Raw genomic sequence first — 15,653 nt, 5'->3', positions numbered from 1 at the left:
ATTTATATATGCTTTTCACCTTAGGCTAGACATTAGGTTATCTGCTTTGTAACTATTCAATATCTTGACAACTAAATCGATTTTACCATATTAAATTTTCTTCGGCCCCCTCCTGCGTGATGGATCTGGAATTTATACCTTTTTGAATTCTTGATAAATATGGAATAGAAAAGTCTGAAATGTGTCTAAAAGCCTTAGCGTATTTTCCCGATCACTGATCAAATGAATATTTTTCTCTGTACCCTCACTTATTTCCCTGTGCCGTAATTACACTTAGATCCCATTAACAAGAGAAGGGAGTCAAAAAGAGAATTCGCTAAACAATAGCATTCACCATGCGCCATTTGTCCTCCCTCATATTTCTTGCATTCCTTTTTTCTCCGTCGTTTGCAATCTACTTCTATTTCGACAGACCAGGGCTCTCAAAATGTTTCATAGAAGAGGTCCCCTCTGGGACAATAGTGTCGGGTGCATTTCGCGTTGAGGAATGGAGCGATACACAGCAAGAGTATATGCATAACGATGAAATCGGCGTTCAAATTTCTGCAGAGGTAGGAGATAAATCCAGCCTAAATTAACGAATGATCTGTAGAGCACACTATAATATTCATTTTATCAATAGGAGGTATCCGAACATCGCAATGTCTTGAACTTGAAATCAGGTACTATGGGGCGATTCGTCTTCACGGCGCATGAGTCAGGTTCTCATTTGGTGTGCTTCTCAACAAACTCCACCTCCTGGTCAAAGAATCACAGACTGGTGAGAATTCTTCAAGCTGTATTAAAGAACACTACATAGTTAATAGATATTGAGTGGTACAACTTGTGCCAATTTAGCGGTTTCATATTGACATGACCTCTGGACGCGCGGGGCCCCTCGCGGACACAGAAGAGGCAGAGAAGGATGCATTACAGAGTGAGTCTTTTAGTTTTAATACGGTTAGTTGGCTGAGGTATGCTAAGAATATATATTGAAGTGATGGTATCCCGAATCCGAGACCTCAACAATCGCGTAAATGATATTCGACGTGAGCAGGGTTACCAAAGAGTATATTATCTGACCATCTCTACCCCCATCTTCATATTGATCATTTTTGCGGACGTGTTTTCATAGGAACGCGAAGTGGAATTTAGAGACATGTCAGAGGCAACTAACTCGCGCGTGGTGACTTGGGCCATCGTACAGATCATAGTGCTGGGCATCACCTGCCTGTGGCAGATGAGGAGCATGCACGGATTTTTTGTGTCCAAGAAGTTGGTTTGAGGGAGAGGAGGGTGCGATGTACGGATGCGCGAATCATTCTTTCCCTTTAGATAGTGTTAGTAATAGTATTCATGATTATTCTCCATTCTTTAATTTTTATCACTGGGATTTCTTTATGTATTTATCTTGGAAAGGATAAACAAGTAATTATATGTAAATAAGAGCGAGAAATAGACTGGAGAGAGAAACTAATATCCAAGAATTAGTTAAATAATGAGTATACAAGAGTAAAATATATATATTTCAAAATTGGATTCTCGTCACTCTCGGTTGCTAAATGAGTAGCCTTCAAGGATAGCATTCATGATAATTTTCCGATGCCACACCTACATAGGATCTTCTCCGCATGCTGTAGCCCCTCCACCTCACCCTGGGCGACAATGGTGACTCGTCCCCGGAAGATCCTTTGTGCAACACGTACAATGTCCCTTACTGTGATCCGATCGATCTTTTCGCAAATTTCTTCAGCACTCTCGCATCGTCCCAGCAAAAGTACTTGTTTTGCCAATTCTTCGATCTGAATCGCACTGGTTTCCAAGCTCATGAGCAGTGCCGCCTTTAGTTTGTTCTTAGCACGTTGGAGCTCAGCTTCAGTAATTCCACCCTGCTCGCCGCGCAATTGTTCTGTGTCGGTGAGAAGCACCAGGGACAATTCTCGTGCAATCATGGCTACAAGTTGCAGGCCTTGGCCTGAAACACAAACGGCCCGTAAACCAAACAGCCCGCTGTCTGAATATGCGTGTTGGAAAGCATTGCAAGCTTCGACCCAGTCATATTTTGCAACAATTTTTGCATAGAGGCGCGATTGAATGCCCTTTCCGGGTCCCCCCGAAGAGAATGCGTCACCGCCCCCTAATAGCGTGTGTAGTGTGGCCAAAGGATAAGCGTCGGGATCATGGGCGGGGACGCCTTCGAATGCGAGGTACAGATGCGTTAAGGGCATGTCCGGCTGGGGAATCAATTTGACCCCGCCCGTATACCGTGCATGTTCCTCAACTCTGGTACTTGGGTCCCATTTCGTAACGATGCCGCTGGTAGAGCATGTGGAAAATGAACGTCGTAACAGGGGGAAACGAGGTGATGTGGATAAAGGATGTGGACTAAAGAGACTCTTCAAGCTTCGCTGCTTCCGCTTTTCATCCTCCTTGGGTTCGACTCCAAAGTTTCCAAAATACTCTTCTGCCAATGCAATAACTTCATCATGATTTGCTCCAGTCGTGGTAATGACGACTCTTTCCGGGGTGAACCAGCCTTGCCACGCCTTTCGTACCATCTCCGGATTTACTTTACCGTGGCTTGCATTATAAAGCATTGGATTTCCAAGTGTATTCTTTTTGAAGGCCGTCATATGAAGAATTTCAGGCAGAAGCATATCTGGCTGGGAGACGATTTCCTGCACCTCCCGCGCAGCGATTTCGCACTGCTCTGCAATCTCCGAGGGAGTGTGCTTCGGGTGGAGGATTATATCGGAAAGTAGAGAGAAAGTCCGTCGCAAGTCGCGTTTAAACACTGCACTGTGATAGATTATGGCTTCACGAGACGAGGTACAGGTGCTTTGACCCCCAAGGGCTCCAATTTCTTGAAGAACCTCCTCAGAAGTTCGATTTGTTGTGCTCTGTATAGGATAAAAAATGGTATTAGAATCACTTGTGGAAAAAAATTGTACAAGCTTTGATGGTAAATGGCATCCAAGCTAAAATGGCAATGTCACATACCTTGAATGCCATTCGATCTAGAATGTGACTAACACCTTTAATATTTTCCGTCTCAAATCTTGGTCCAGCGCGTATAAAAATACCCACATTTGCAATGTGACCGGGCGCATTAAAAGACGCCACACGCACACCATTAGCTAATGTCGTTATTCTTGTTAGCCCATCGCTTGATACTTGCGTCTGAGCGGATTGTTTAACTGAGGATTGAGTAAGCGGAATACTACGTGGAGAGTGGTGGAGTAAAGGAGTAGCTGGGAGAGTGGGGGTGGGTGTAGGTAGAGAAGTCTGAGCTAATTTTTGTACTGGAGGTTGCGTGAATGGAATTTTGAGCGGGGAATAGTTGGATGAAGGCGTAGGCGAAGATGTTGGTAACGGTGTGTGTGAGAATGAGGGGGGAGGTGAAAATGTTATTATAGGGGAAGGAGGGGATGTCTGCGGTTTCTCGAGTTTTTGGAGGAGAGGGGAGGGAAAGGTTTTCGGGATAAGTGACGAAGTGAAGTCGGTATTTCGACGCGGGAACAAGAAATCGGGCAAAGTATACAAGGATCTACTTTGAGGTCTGAGGGAGTGCGGTCGGCGGAGCAGTTGGAAACAATCACATCGGGCTGGAGATTCTTGAGAGGGGAAGTACGAAGGAGCGGAAGGGGGGATCGGAAAGTTGGAGGTGGTTAGCGCGGGAGCATTTTTCCAAACTGCAGCCGATATATGATGCTTCGCTTTAGCGATTGCCGCAAACTTCGCACATGCGGCAGTTTTTGGGATGTGCATCCTGCCGGCGTGGATTTAAGAGTGAAAATGGTTCAAGTAAAAGGAACGGAGATGAATAGTAAGGAACGATAGAAACAAAATACCGGCTGAAGTCACAACCCGAATCCGTCCGTCTATTACGTACTCGATGACGAAAATCCAATGAGGGGCTTTTGTGGAGAATCAGATATCCCGTAAAGTTAAGGTTTCTATTTCATTCAGAAGAGCTGCTTGGAGATGACAAATGCGCCTTTATCTCGATCAACCTCACAAGACAACCAATATCTAGATGATAAAGATCAGGGTCTGGTTCATTTCTACTTTTCATTTAAGATATGTATTAAATTGTAGCTGATTTATCCCTGGCTTCTATACCTACACTCTACCGCAGAGATATTTATCGCAGAATTGAAAAAATAAGCTCGAACTCTTCTAGAAACGCCTACTTTAATACTATAATTCTTATTATGGCAAAAATCCTCGTGCTCTCCTCAGCCGAGTAAGCGTTTTTAGAGTATACCGTCGAGGGAACTTTCGATAGCCTCTAACATCTTGACACGAAATGGCCACGTATCGTAATTCCAGAATATTCGCATCGATGCACGGATGGGAGTTGCTCACCAACATGTGTGCAAACGTGGTTCCACGGGGATTTCGAAAACTCAACAGTTTTCAAATGAAAGGCAAGGTACGCCATTTGTTCAACAATCCAACGAAAAAAGAAAAAAAAGGGAAAGTATTAAAAGATGGGTTTACTCCTTTTGTACATTCTCTTACAAATTTTTACACTCATATACTTTAATGAGTCACCAAGAAAAGCAAAAGAAAATCAAATTTGAAAAGGAGAAGAATGACATCGGCACATGCAATAATTATTAATAGAGGAGAAATAGGAGGGTCAGGTTGGTTTTTGTCGTCAAAATAAAAATAGGGCAAAATAGCCAAGCTAGCCGTCAGCCAAATCCACTAATACTCCAGAGATCGCCCGGCACACCGTCTAGCGTTCCGGTTATACTCTCGCCGATCCTCCTTGCTTCCAAAATACAGCTTCGCAGCTCGTTTGTTCACATGCGTGACGGGATTCGTATTCGGCTCATCCTCCAGTAGGGCATTTAGGGCCAACACAAGGCTGCGCACGTCATCTTGGCGTGATGCACGGTAGAACGGTATCCCCTCTTCTGTAATATTGGGGTGGAATATGGGAGTAATGAATCGTACTCTCGGCTGTATCTCAGGGAATTTGTCGTGGAACACAATCTTAGCCTTGAAGATACCCCCGTCGTAGTTGGTCATCGGCTTTCCAAAAATGAGTATCATCCAGACGAAAGGGTTTTTGTCTTCGAGCTCGACTTGGATATTTCCTGAGCTCGCGTCAAGATAGTTCTTCACTTGCTCAAACTGCCGCTTTAAATTGCTTGCTGTTGTGGTGTCCTTCTCTATCCAACGGCGACTTTGCTGAATCCACTGATCCGTTTCACGGTTGATGGCGTCGCGAATCGCAGCCATCCGCTGAGCCAAGTTGGGATAACGGTATACCCCCTCCATTCCGTTCGATCTACTCTCGAATTTGGTGAGCTCGAATTGCTCACCTTCTTTTGTATGACTGCCCTCTCTTTTGATAATGTCCTACAGATTGAGTTGATCCCAAGATGTGGTTAACGTAAAAAAAAGGCAGAAACACCCAATTTAACATTCGGACTTACAATGACGTTTTCGTAATAGCACATGAATAGTCGTTTTGACAGATCCTCAAATTCGTGTCCTTGGGTTGAACTCGATGCGAAGCGAGACGAGAATTCGTCCTGAAAAAAGCCAGGATTAAAGCCGGGGAGTGCGGGCTTCGCTGTTGATGAAGGTGCTGCAGGATGTGAGGCGCCAGCAGAGTTTATAGGTGTTGAGGTGTCTGATGACGCAGAGTTTGTGGAGTTGGTGTTATTAGCGATGGAGGAGATAGGTGAAGACGATTGTGTGGTAAATTCTATGGCGGATTTATAGTCAGTACCGTTGGGGAGTTGGGGGAAATCATTTCCACTCTTCAGCCCAAGAAAGTTTTCCAATCGATCGCAGATAGATATCCGAATAGTTTCTAAAGAGACGTTGAGGTTCAGCTGAGGGGTGTGGAATATTTCAAAACAACTTCAAATCTTTCACCATACCGTGAATGATCTTGTGATTGTAGCCCTCAATTACTTGTGTGTTGTCCTCCTTATCACATCCGGGTTCATTTAAATACTAAGAAAGGGCGACAAGTCAATTATTCTCTCGAATAGCCCAAGCAACTGCATTAAGAACCCTACCGGCTTATCACTCATCAAACTCTGTATAGATAATAGAACGGATGATATTCCGTGTGCAGGGCGCCCTACCATGACGAAAAGAGAAGACAATGCGATTGGTAAGTCTTCTATCAGATAAGATATTAGCGACAAGAATGTGCATACACTGCTCTCCCGCTTCTCCCGGCCAAGTCCCTATACGTTTGCATAAAGCAGGAGGTAAGAACAGAGAAACAGGAAATAAAAGGGAGGAATATTCTCGACGCACCTAAGATACTTAAACACACTTTCCCATTCGCATATATCTGTTGGGATAAAAAAGCATTAAATCTAATCATTAGCACAAATCAAGGGACTGCCCAACAGCCTACATTTGGATTGAATCTGGTTCTGCCGTAGTTGGTTGTCAATGCTGCTACTTTAGGGGGTTGTGAAGGGTAAGAATCGGGAAATCGCATGGTGAATTCAAACATGCCGAACGCGTAGCTGAATTGAGCGTATCACAGCATTTTCAGTGGAGATGATATGAAAAACTCTGAAAATTTTAACCTACGGTGTATCAGGTGGCCCCGTAATCAGCGCCTTGACATTTCGCATGTCATCTTCATCATAATGAAGATAGATTGAATGATCAGGATTTTTGCTGTTTCAATACCAGATTCAGAGCAAAAGTGTGAATCGAAACGTTATGAGCGCAGGAAAGACAAACGGCGCATAACATACCCTGCCTCCGCTAACTCTTTCTGGATGCGAAGGATGGCTTGATTGGACATAGTAGTGCTGCTGGTTGTACCGGTATTAATTAGCTGAATACTAAGTCAAAGTAGAGGGGGGGGAGGGGAGTAATACATGCGGTTTGAAAAAATAAAGAGAAGTCCGCTAATACATTAGATCGTTATGAGTGGCGTTACACTAGCACATTAACATTTTCTCTATGATTTTCCTATAACTTCCCAGTGGATTATCACAAGTTCTCTTCTAGGCCTTTTCAAGCCCTTCAATGACTAAGATTCATATCCGAGGAAAAGCACTAGAAAAAGAGGCAAAAAAGAGCCTAGCATATTCAGTTCAAAAACGAATTATTAAAATGAAAATTAATATAGCATTATAGTAAAAAACAATTAAACATTGAGCACACAATGGATGAAAATTCCTAGCTTTCAGCCTCGTGTTTGCCGTCTTAATAAACAGTAATCGCCCCATTTTTTCGTCCTTGAATTAAAAGGAAGATAAAAAGCCCTCGAGAGCCTCGGCGTCCGAGAGGCATCTAAAAATGGTTTACAAATGACACGTTCCCAATTCGCATCATTCACATAGCGTGGCTCGAGTTTCGTCTCCACCCCGGTATCGAAATCCACTAGGTATGTACACTCCTCCACGGGCACATATCGATCCATCTCCTCTCGGTTAACATCATTCATTTTCCACTGGGGTAGTCTTGAGGTACCATCCCTTCGACTTTCCCCTTCGGCAAAATAGGCAGGCAGTAGGCCTCGGAATTCGCTACGAAGAAACCGAAGTCGCGTTCCATGAGGGAGGAAATAGTGGGATGGGAAACGATACCACTCCTTGCCAACACAAACATTCACCTCCTCGTTCTGAGTGGTCATATTGCGTTGGACAAAGGCCGGCCACTCTTTAAGAGAAAAGTGCTCATACACCTCGAGGGGTGCATGGTAATGCGAATAGAGGGAGACGATTCGGGATATCGAGAGCACTGCGGAAAGCAGCAATATTGACGCGGTAAATGTTGAGAGAAGTCGGTAGGAGGAAATATTGAGTTTGCCCGCAACTCGCTGTAGAAGTCCGCGAAGCAAGAAGAGGGCAACAGCAGCATTCAAACATATAAGCGGGTAAACAACGAAGAGAAAGCGCTCTTCCTTGTGCGACTGAAGTGTGAAAATACCCATCCAAATGTAGAGAGGAAGCAGCTTGAGAGTAAGGAGGGTGGTTGGATTGGCTGTACCAGAAGATATCACCAGGCAATTTGGATCCAAAAACCGAGAAACCAACTAAGATTAAAAGCATTACAGAATGTGAATACTCATTCTCTTCATACCCATTGGCTAATAAACACTTACCAATATTGGGATGCTTGCCAGGGAAAGTAAAGAGAGGATGTTGAAATTCAACAATCCATTTAGGATATAAAAGTACCACGGTTCCGTGCCGAAGATATCCGGGCCACGATTCGCCCCACCGAATACATTGTATAGCACAATATTGAGGGGAACTATGGCGATTTTCTTGTAAAAGATGTAGTCAACCAAGATGATAGGTAGCTGCAATAAATAGAGTCCTATTAGATAGATCCATCGTGGCGAATTGTATATGCATTTTTACCAGGACAAGTAACCCAGCAAGAACCGCAATGGTAAATCTCACTACTCGTCTCACTCTCCAATCAATCGTGCTAGGTTTTTTCCGTTGGGAGGTGGGAGATGTGGGGTGTGTTTTGCCGACCATAAGCAGTTCTTCGAACACAAATGGAATTCCAACCGCGGCGCTGAATGGCCAACCCAGAAGAGCTCCGACTCCAAACCAAAAAATGGCGCGGTAAGTGCGAGAACCCGAGATATCCGACGGGGGGCGCAAGCAGTGGGCAAAAGCCAACATCGTTGTATACATTGAGAATGTCGAGGGAAGGAATGCTAATAGTCCACACAATTAAAGCCAAAAAAAAAAGAGATATATGGCACACAAAATCTCTCTCTTACCGGTCGCAGCTTGAAACATACCAGCGCTCACAATTAGTGCAGTTAGCACGTACCGCCCAATATGGGGGTTGAGCTCCGTCACTACTGACCGATAGAAAACCGTTTCGCAATAGGCACAAAGCGTTGCAAATGCCAAACGAAGAAGATAAAAGGTCTGCACCTATAGAGAAGAGGCCCCAAATTAGAATAAGACGCGTCTTTGCTAACTCCATGGGGTCTATACCTTGTTTTTTGTGAGCAAACTCACAAGCATCCCTACTAACGCGTGCAGACCCGCATATGCCCAACTTCGAATGGCATATACGGGTGAATATTCCCAAGTTTGCATCCCATAGCCATATTGGAGATAGTGAGTAGGTTCCCAGTAGTTGAAAACTTCATCGCAGTCCGATATTGAAGTAGTAAGGGCGGCAATGAGGCGAGCTACCAAGATGAGTTTGAAAGCTATGGTGAATGAAGGGCAGTAGGGAGGGCGATAAGCGGTGATTCTAATTTAGCCGAGTAGAGGAGACCTTGTAAGGAGAAAATTAAAGAGAGTACAGATCGAGGCGTCATGTTTACTTGGATCGCGATGATGTAGGAGTAGGGGTGTCATCGATTTCCGATGAGACATCGGCTTCACCTCCAGAAGATGAGGTTTGACCTTCTCTCCGCCAAAGACGCTGATTTAATGCATTGTTGTTCCGTCGTCGCCGCTGTGACATTTTTCCGCATTTTTCTTGGACTTGCGCACAGGCTTCTTTGGGTTAATTTCAGAGATTTAGAAAACGGTATAATGAGCGATGACGTCTAGCTTAATTAACTTAAAAAACATTTCCGACAAATGCTAAAAAAAAGGGAAATCGAGTTACTCGAGTTGGGGGGGCTTCTTTAGTATTCTCCGCCAAGCTAATCACCCAGAATTTTACGGAGATTATCGATATCTGATGATGGCGGTGGTGACCCTACCGAAGAGTGTAGGAACCACCCACTAAATATGAAAAAAGGATAGGAGGATGGGAATATAGACTCCCCGGTGCGAGCCCTTTCCTTAAATCCACAAGCGCAAACAAGCAGCGTTTGCCGCTGATAGGCAATGGGGGAGAGAGGTTGTGGTATGGGGTGAGGTCGCTGTATATTGTTAGTGTACTGATCTATTCACACTCAAATTGTTGGTTGTTTGGCTGAGTGTTTAATTTTCTAATAGATTGTTCCTGGGTATAAAAAAATCTGCTGATATTTTTCAAGGACAAATATAAAACGTCACCCAAGCAATTTTTTCCCTCCTTCATTCTTTAACCTGTTACTCCTTTCCAGTTTGTTCCTAAGACATGATCAAGCACATCATGTCATATAATTTGAATAATTAAGCACTCATCTCGACCCGTATAAGCTTGCCTTTTGAATCCCATTCTTCACCATTCATCCCAAGAGAAGCAATTCCAAAGCCCAAAAATCGATTGTTTATATTTACCCTTTTTTTTAACTATTTCCAATTTTCTTTCCAACAACTCCCCACCTTATTTTCGTTCGTCTTCAAACGTGAAATTTGAAGGCGACATACTTGATTGTAAAGCTGTCTTCCGCTCTCATATGCGTTTTGACTACTACTACGGCTTCGCCGCGCGCTTTCTCTTCGACCTTCCCTTCCGCCTCCATTTTTCTAACTTCCTTCGATAGCATCCTTAATCTCATCTCCCTATCCCCCTCGCTCGCCTGGTTAGATACACTTGCCGTTTTGTCGCCAGTAGGACGTAAAAGCAAACTCAACCACCCTCACATCGTCCTGCCGACGTTTGACAAAAACTACTCTGCCAAAGAACCACCATAACTTGCCCTAATTAATTAACTATCTCGTTATCTCCTTTAACTATTTTTCACTTATATTATTCCATCCCCAATCCCTCCTACTCCTTTTCCTCACCTTTTGACTGCTATCGAATCGACTTTCTATTTTCTGCTCTATCGAAAAAAAATGGTTGGTGAAATTCGCGACGATCACTATCTGGAACCCGGGGGAGCCTCTTCGTACGAGCCCACTTCCGCTTGCCCACCTGCCGAGTACGAGGCCGGTTCTTTCGAGGGGCCCGAAAAACTGCTTGAGATTTGGTTCGCCCCCTCCGCTGCCGAGACTGTCCGTTCTCGCAATAGCACGTTTAGCAGCGATAGCGAGGGTGACGAGCCATTTTGTGGCGGCATCCACGCTGCCCATCGCGCCACACTGGATGTGGAGGGTCAATCGCGCCAGGGTTTGAGAAAGGTGGACCGGTGCGTTTGGAGCGAGATGTTGGCCATTGTTCGTTGCCAGGTACTCAACGTCGTCAAAAATGAACATCTGGATGCCTATTTGTTGAGGTGAGCGATACATGCCCTTTCTTTTCGGCCTCGACCCCCTGTTTAGCCTGACCCTCTTTTCTCCTATTCTTAGTGAGTCATCTTTCTTCGTGTACCCTCACAAGCTGATTCTCAAGACCTGTGGTACCACCACCCTGCTACATGCCGTACCCCGCATTCTTGAGATTGCGCTTGAGTACTGCGGGTTTGAGCGCGCTTGGCGCGTGTTCTACTCCCGCAAGTCGTTCATGTTCCCTGAACGCCAGCTCGACCCGCACCGCGATTGGGGGAAGGAGGTGGAGTGCCTCGACACGTACTTTACGAATGGAGCGGCCTACACCGTGGGAAGGGCGAACAGCGGCGACCCATGGTACCTGTACATTGCCACTCCGGGCGAGGACGACTCACAGGAGATGGTGCCCCAAGTTCCTGACGAGCACGATCAAACGATTGAGATCCTGATGACACACCTTGACCCCGAGGCGATGATCCCATTCTACCAGCGTCCTGGGGAAGAGGGCGGCACCACGGGGGGACGCCGTGTGGACCAGGACACCGGGCTTGACACACTCTACCCCAAGGCCCTGGTGGATTCTTTCCTGTTCACCCCTTGCGGCTACTCGGCCAACGCTCTCCTCAAGCAAGGCTACTATACGATTCATGTCACGCCGGAGCCCGCCTGCTCCTACGCAAGCTTCGAGACCAATATCCCAACTGGAGGGAAACCCTCGGTGGTCCAGGCGTTGATCCGAGAAGTGACGAGAGTGTTCCGGCCTGGCAAATTCAGCGTCACGGCTTTCTCCTCGCACCCTCCCGGCGACGCGAGTGAGGAGGCTTGGGAGCGACATGATCGCGAACGAGCACGCATGGCGAGGTCGTTAGATACCATTACGGGATACAAGCGCACGGAGAGAATTGTCTACGAATTCAACGGGTACGACTTGGTATTCGGACAATTCGAGCGGCGACCTTGAAGGGTCGTTTTTTTTTTCTCACGCTACATCAAGTTTTCGTATTTTAAATGTGTTGGGCTATAAATATTTGGGAGATTATATATTATTATTTCTGGACGTTTCAAATATATATAAATATATTTATACATTGGGAGTGGTTTGTTTTTTTTATCCAGTATCTTTGTTTTTTTTTTTTTCAGCCCTCTCTTTCCCATGATGATATTCTCACCCCTCGAGGAGAAAATCTTCTTTATTTTACTAGGCTTTTTGGGAAATATTTTACTATGACATCCATGGCTTTTCGGGTTAGCTTCCGGGTAGAAAACTAAATAAAAGCCCCCGAGATAAATGCATGTATGTTCTGGTCTTGGATATTCTATTTTTTTTTTTTGGATGCTCTTCTGTCTGGGCTGATATAAAAAAAAACATACTCTTGAAAGCGTATGAAAGCGTATGAAAGCGTCGATAGAGTGTATAGAGATTGTCTCGAAATAGGTTTATTTTTACTCATATGGTTTGTCCGACCCAACTTTGGATCATGGTTTGCTCACCTGAAGCCTATCTCTATGCTAAGAGCCATAAAGTTTATTGGGCCTCTCCATTCATCCTTCCGGAGAGATGGTGGCGCAGGCCTTGTTTGCTTGCCACCCGTGGGTTGAGGCAATTAAGGCCCGGTCGTTGGTTGAGGGACAGGGCACGAATAGCTTCGCTTCCCATGTATCCACCTTTGACAATCCAATGGAAACCCAGCATTTACCGCCGAGATGCAGAGAACTAGCCGTATTCCCTAGCCTGCCCGATCATGAGGAGACGTGCGTTCCAAGCACATCGAAGCGTAAACTCCAAGATTTAGAGAAAGTGAACATGAAATGGAGTTCGGCCTTTGATAATGTGGAAGCGTGAGAAAATTTCATAGGAAGAAAGCGTGAAAAAAGCGGATGCTAAGAAACATTGTGTCTTTAGGGAAGAATACGAGAATAAGAAGAAGTCGGTGCGTTTCGAAGAAGTTGCGCAAGTGCGGTAAGTTCAATGGTCACGATGCATTTAGGATGTGCTCGACATAATGTCGATGAATTGGATCCGATTTACAGCAAATATGACTCATCTACTGGGAACTTCAAAGCCGGTACCTCGCTACTTGAGTCGCATGTGTACTATTTTCAGGTGTCCAATGTCGAATTGGATGACTTCGACTATGAGTAGGTTATTTCAGGCTTGCCAATACGGATGGCTTTTAATTTTTCTCAATTCGAGCAGAGACGAGGATTTGGATCTTGCCTCGTTAGGCATCGACCTGCCTTCGGATGCAGTTATCGAATCCTTTGAAGAGTACGAGGACCCCGATGGATACCAAGAGTATGAGGACGAGCAGGGCGAGGAGGCTGAGCATGTCGAGGAGGAGAGCGAGGGGTTAGAACGCCCCCCGGGCGTGGAGAAGCTTGCCGAATGATGATGGGATAGAGTGGATAGATCTTTGCATTTCCCCTGTTTTCTTCCGCGTTAACCATTCTAGTCGGGTTTATACTTCATATATCTTTGTCTATTGATCATGCTGTTTCCAAGCAATCTCCCCGGGATGCGCACCCGTGATTTTTAGTAAAAGCGCTGGAAAAAATTTCTGCGTCGAATCGCGGTGGATCATCGGGCCCAGCAATGGAGAGAAGCTCGAGCTTTTTGCGGAGATTCTAGACCGGCAGCTGGCCATGACCCTCCGCCTGCGGGTGAAGCACGAAATTGGCCCAAAACAATCCTTGTGCGCCCCCACGGATGAAATAAGCGCTTCAAACCTAATAATTAAACCTTGGTTTCTCTCTGTTCTTGCCACTGAAAGAAGAGCATGTCTCATAATGCGAAAGAAGATCCGGAGGGTGAGCTGGTCGTCGTGGTCATAAAGGGGGTGAGCCTTCCATCCTGGCCCCACGCAGCCCTGCCGCTTGGGGTTTCTTCTTTAGCGATCCGTGCCAACTAATTCTTGCCCCATTCTCTCCATCCATTTGCTTGCCATTTTAGCGCCACCTCCCTAATCGCGAGCTCATAGGGAAGCAGTCCCCGTTCTGCGTCTTTCGGCTGGGGCCTGCTGGGCCAAGAAAGCGCACAAAGATCGATCAGCGCGGTGGGCAGAAACCAGAGTGGGACGAGCAGCTGAACTTTGATATCAAGGACACGGAGCGACGACTATTTATTCAGGTGTTCCATGAGGATGGGATGAATAACGAGCTTATTGGGGAGACGGTTATCGACATTTCTGATGCATTGAATAATGGCGAGCTGGACGGTGAATATCGCTGAGCCCTTGGCACCTCTTCTTCTGCTCAGCCCAGTTTACTGAATCTTTTTCTCCCAAATGGATAGACTGGTTCCAGCTGAAGTACCATGGCAAATACGCTGGAGAGTTGTATCTGGAGTTCACTTTTTACCAGAGTCTAGCTGTAAATTGTTTTCAAGTTGAAGGAGCTTGCTTTTATGTTTATGATCCTGTATCATTTTGTTAGAATCTTAAGCCTCCGCTCCTCAAGAACCTGCCGCCAGAGCTACAGCAGCATCCAAAAACACAGCATCCCACCGACATACGAGCCCATATTCGTTCGGATTCTCCATCGCCAGCTGCCCCGAATCCTCCGCAATTCCAACCACAGTCCTACGAGCAACCTCCCGTTCAGCGTCCGGTGCCCCATGCGTTTGCGCCCAAACATCAGCATCAATATCCTCCATCTGCGATGCGGCCACCTGTACCGAACCAGTCTCAACCTCCCGGTAGAGGGCCCCAGGCTCCACTGCAAGGCTCTCCTGCTCCCTATGGACAGTTGAAAAGATCCGATTCATATCCCACTGGGAATGTGCAGAGTAGAGAATTCGCGCATGGCAGGGGAATAGGCCCACCCCAATCCTATCCAAGCCAGGCTGCCCCTAGTCGGTATCATCAGGGGAAGCCACCACAGAACAACCCTCCAGGCAGACACGACTCACCTCACCCAACCCCCGCCTACCGGACCCAAAGACAAAACTCCTATCCAGAGCCTAGCCATTCTACTCCTCCTGCCTCTCAAGGATTTACACCCAACCCTTCACATTATAGACCGTTTCCGCATCCAGACGCCTCTCCTTCCACACTACATAATTTGCCTCCAATGCCACCAAACTATGACAATCATAGACGCGGCAACACGCCGCCAGGAAAGCCCCCGCCAAACTACAACTCCAAAGGCCTCTTGCGTTCTCACTCTGGCTCGCACTCTCTGGCCCCACCCTCCCTTAGTTTGAATCGGGGGGATGTTATAGGATATCCACACTACCCCACCAGCTCGCCGCGTTCTCTCGCACACTCTCTCCCTAACCCCCATGGATACCCTATATATACAAAAGGATACCCGCCTCCCCCGCATGAAAACCAACCTCCCCCGCCCGTACCAAAGCACAGTTTCCCTTACCGTGGCCCCAACCCATATCCTGCCTCACCTCAGCCGCAAAATAGTGGCCTCGCCACTGCCATGTCCAACCTTTCCCTAAACGCCTACGGAGGCAACCACCCTCCCTATCCTTCTCCATATAATGGAAAAGCGCCCACAAATGTACAGAGGCGAATGACAAGAATCGCAAATAAGAGTAGACATTACCAAGGCTAGCCATTTGTATATTTTATCTTGATCGATTGTACATTTTAATAAAGT

General features: G+C 46.1%; 9 protein-coding genes across 9 annotated transcripts; 5 read left to right on the top strand and 4 right to left on the bottom strand.

Annotated features, from left to right (window-relative positions):
- Positions 1–335: 335 nt before the first annotated feature.
- On the top strand, positions 336–1,264 carry VTP21DRAFT_5681 (uncharacterized protein; the record flags this gene model as incomplete). The annotated part of the gene is made up of 5 exons (XM_069396229.1): positions 336–551; positions 623–760; positions 838–916; positions 978–1,048; positions 1,115–1,264. The coding sequence occupies 5 exons, from the start codon at positions 336–338 to the stop codon at positions 1,262–1,264; spliced, it is 654 nt and encodes a 217-aa protein (XP_069247762.1).
- A 301-nt stretch (positions 1,265–1,565) lies between these two features.
- On the bottom strand, positions 1,566–3,747 carry VTP21DRAFT_5680 (uncharacterized protein; the record flags this gene model as incomplete). The annotated part of the gene is made up of 2 exons (XM_069396228.1): positions 1,566–2,879; positions 2,980–3,747. The coding sequence occupies 2 exons, from the start codon at positions 3,745–3,747 to the stop codon at positions 1,566–1,568; spliced, it is 2,082 nt and encodes a 693-aa protein (XP_069247761.1).
- Positions 3,748–4,692: 945 nt separating this feature from the next.
- Positions 4,693–6,775, bottom strand: VTP21DRAFT_5679 (uncharacterized protein; the record flags this gene model as incomplete). Its single annotated transcript, XM_069396226.1, has 9 exons — positions 4,693–5,352; positions 5,430–5,812; positions 5,883–5,958; positions 6,024–6,088; positions 6,168–6,197; positions 6,271–6,307; positions 6,374–6,488; positions 6,556–6,645; positions 6,726–6,775. 9 exons carry the CDS (start codon positions 6,773–6,775, stop codon positions 4,693–4,695), a joined length of 1,506 nt encoding a protein of 501 aa, XP_069247760.1.
- Positions 6,776–7,162: 387 nt separating this feature from the next.
- VTP21DRAFT_5678 (uncharacterized protein) lies at positions 7,163–9,423 on the bottom strand (the record flags this gene model as incomplete). Its single annotated transcript, XM_069396225.1, has 6 exons — positions 7,163–8,014; positions 8,084–8,284; positions 8,346–8,653; positions 8,720–8,879; positions 8,943–9,207; positions 9,281–9,423. The coding sequence occupies 6 exons, from the start codon at positions 9,421–9,423 to the stop codon at positions 7,163–7,165; spliced, it is 1,929 nt and encodes a 642-aa protein (XP_069247759.1).
- Positions 9,424–10,029: 606 nt separating this feature from the next.
- On the top strand, positions 10,030–10,529 carry VTP21DRAFT_5677 (uncharacterized protein; the record flags this gene model as incomplete). Its single annotated transcript, XM_069396224.1, has 3 exons — positions 10,030–10,046; positions 10,092–10,230; positions 10,275–10,529. The coding sequence occupies 3 exons, from the start codon at positions 10,030–10,032 to the stop codon at positions 10,527–10,529; spliced, it is 411 nt and encodes a 136-aa protein (XP_069247758.1).
- Positions 10,530–10,673: 144 nt separating this feature from the next.
- Positions 10,674–12,006, top strand: VTP21DRAFT_5676 (uncharacterized protein; the record flags this gene model as incomplete). Its single annotated transcript, XM_069396223.1, has 2 exons — positions 10,674–11,053; positions 11,127–12,006. 2 exons carry the CDS (start codon positions 10,674–10,676, stop codon positions 12,004–12,006), a joined length of 1,260 nt encoding a protein of 419 aa, XP_069247757.1.
- Positions 12,007–12,029: 23 nt separating this feature from the next.
- Positions 12,030–12,525, bottom strand: VTP21DRAFT_5675 (uncharacterized protein; the record flags this gene model as incomplete). The annotated part of the gene is made up of 2 exons (XM_069396222.1): positions 12,030–12,310; positions 12,516–12,525. The coding sequence occupies 2 exons, from the start codon at positions 12,523–12,525 to the stop codon at positions 12,030–12,032; spliced, it is 291 nt and encodes a 96-aa protein (XP_069247756.1).
- A 78-nt stretch (positions 12,526–12,603) lies between these two features.
- VTP21DRAFT_5674 (uncharacterized protein) lies at positions 12,604–13,435 on the top strand (the record flags this gene model as incomplete). The annotated part of the gene is made up of 4 exons (XM_069396221.1): positions 12,604–12,884; positions 12,949–13,005; positions 13,077–13,184; positions 13,243–13,435. The coding sequence occupies 4 exons, from the start codon at positions 12,604–12,606 to the stop codon at positions 13,433–13,435; spliced, it is 639 nt and encodes a 212-aa protein (XP_069247755.1).
- A 387-nt stretch (positions 13,436–13,822) lies between these two features.
- On the top strand, positions 13,823–15,608 carry VTP21DRAFT_5673 (uncharacterized protein; the record flags this gene model as incomplete). Its single annotated transcript, XM_069396220.1, has 4 exons — positions 13,823–13,882; positions 13,996–14,260; positions 14,338–14,414; positions 14,478–15,608. The coding sequence occupies 4 exons, from the start codon at positions 13,823–13,825 to the stop codon at positions 15,606–15,608; spliced, it is 1,533 nt and encodes a 510-aa protein (XP_069247754.1).
- Between the last annotated feature and the right edge of the window lie 45 nt (positions 15,609–15,653).

Source organism: Calcarisporiella thermophila (genome assembly GCF_041956535.1).
Source record: "Calcarisporiella thermophila strain CBS 279.70 unplaced genomic scaffold VTP21scaffold_23, whole genome shotgun sequence".
In the NCBI taxonomy this organism is placed as follows: Eukaryota; Fungi; Calcarisporiellomycota; class Calcarisporiellomycetes; order Calcarisporiellales; family Calcarisporiellaceae; genus Calcarisporiella; species Calcarisporiella thermophila.
This window is presented reverse-complemented; position numbering and strand designations above follow the sequence as displayed.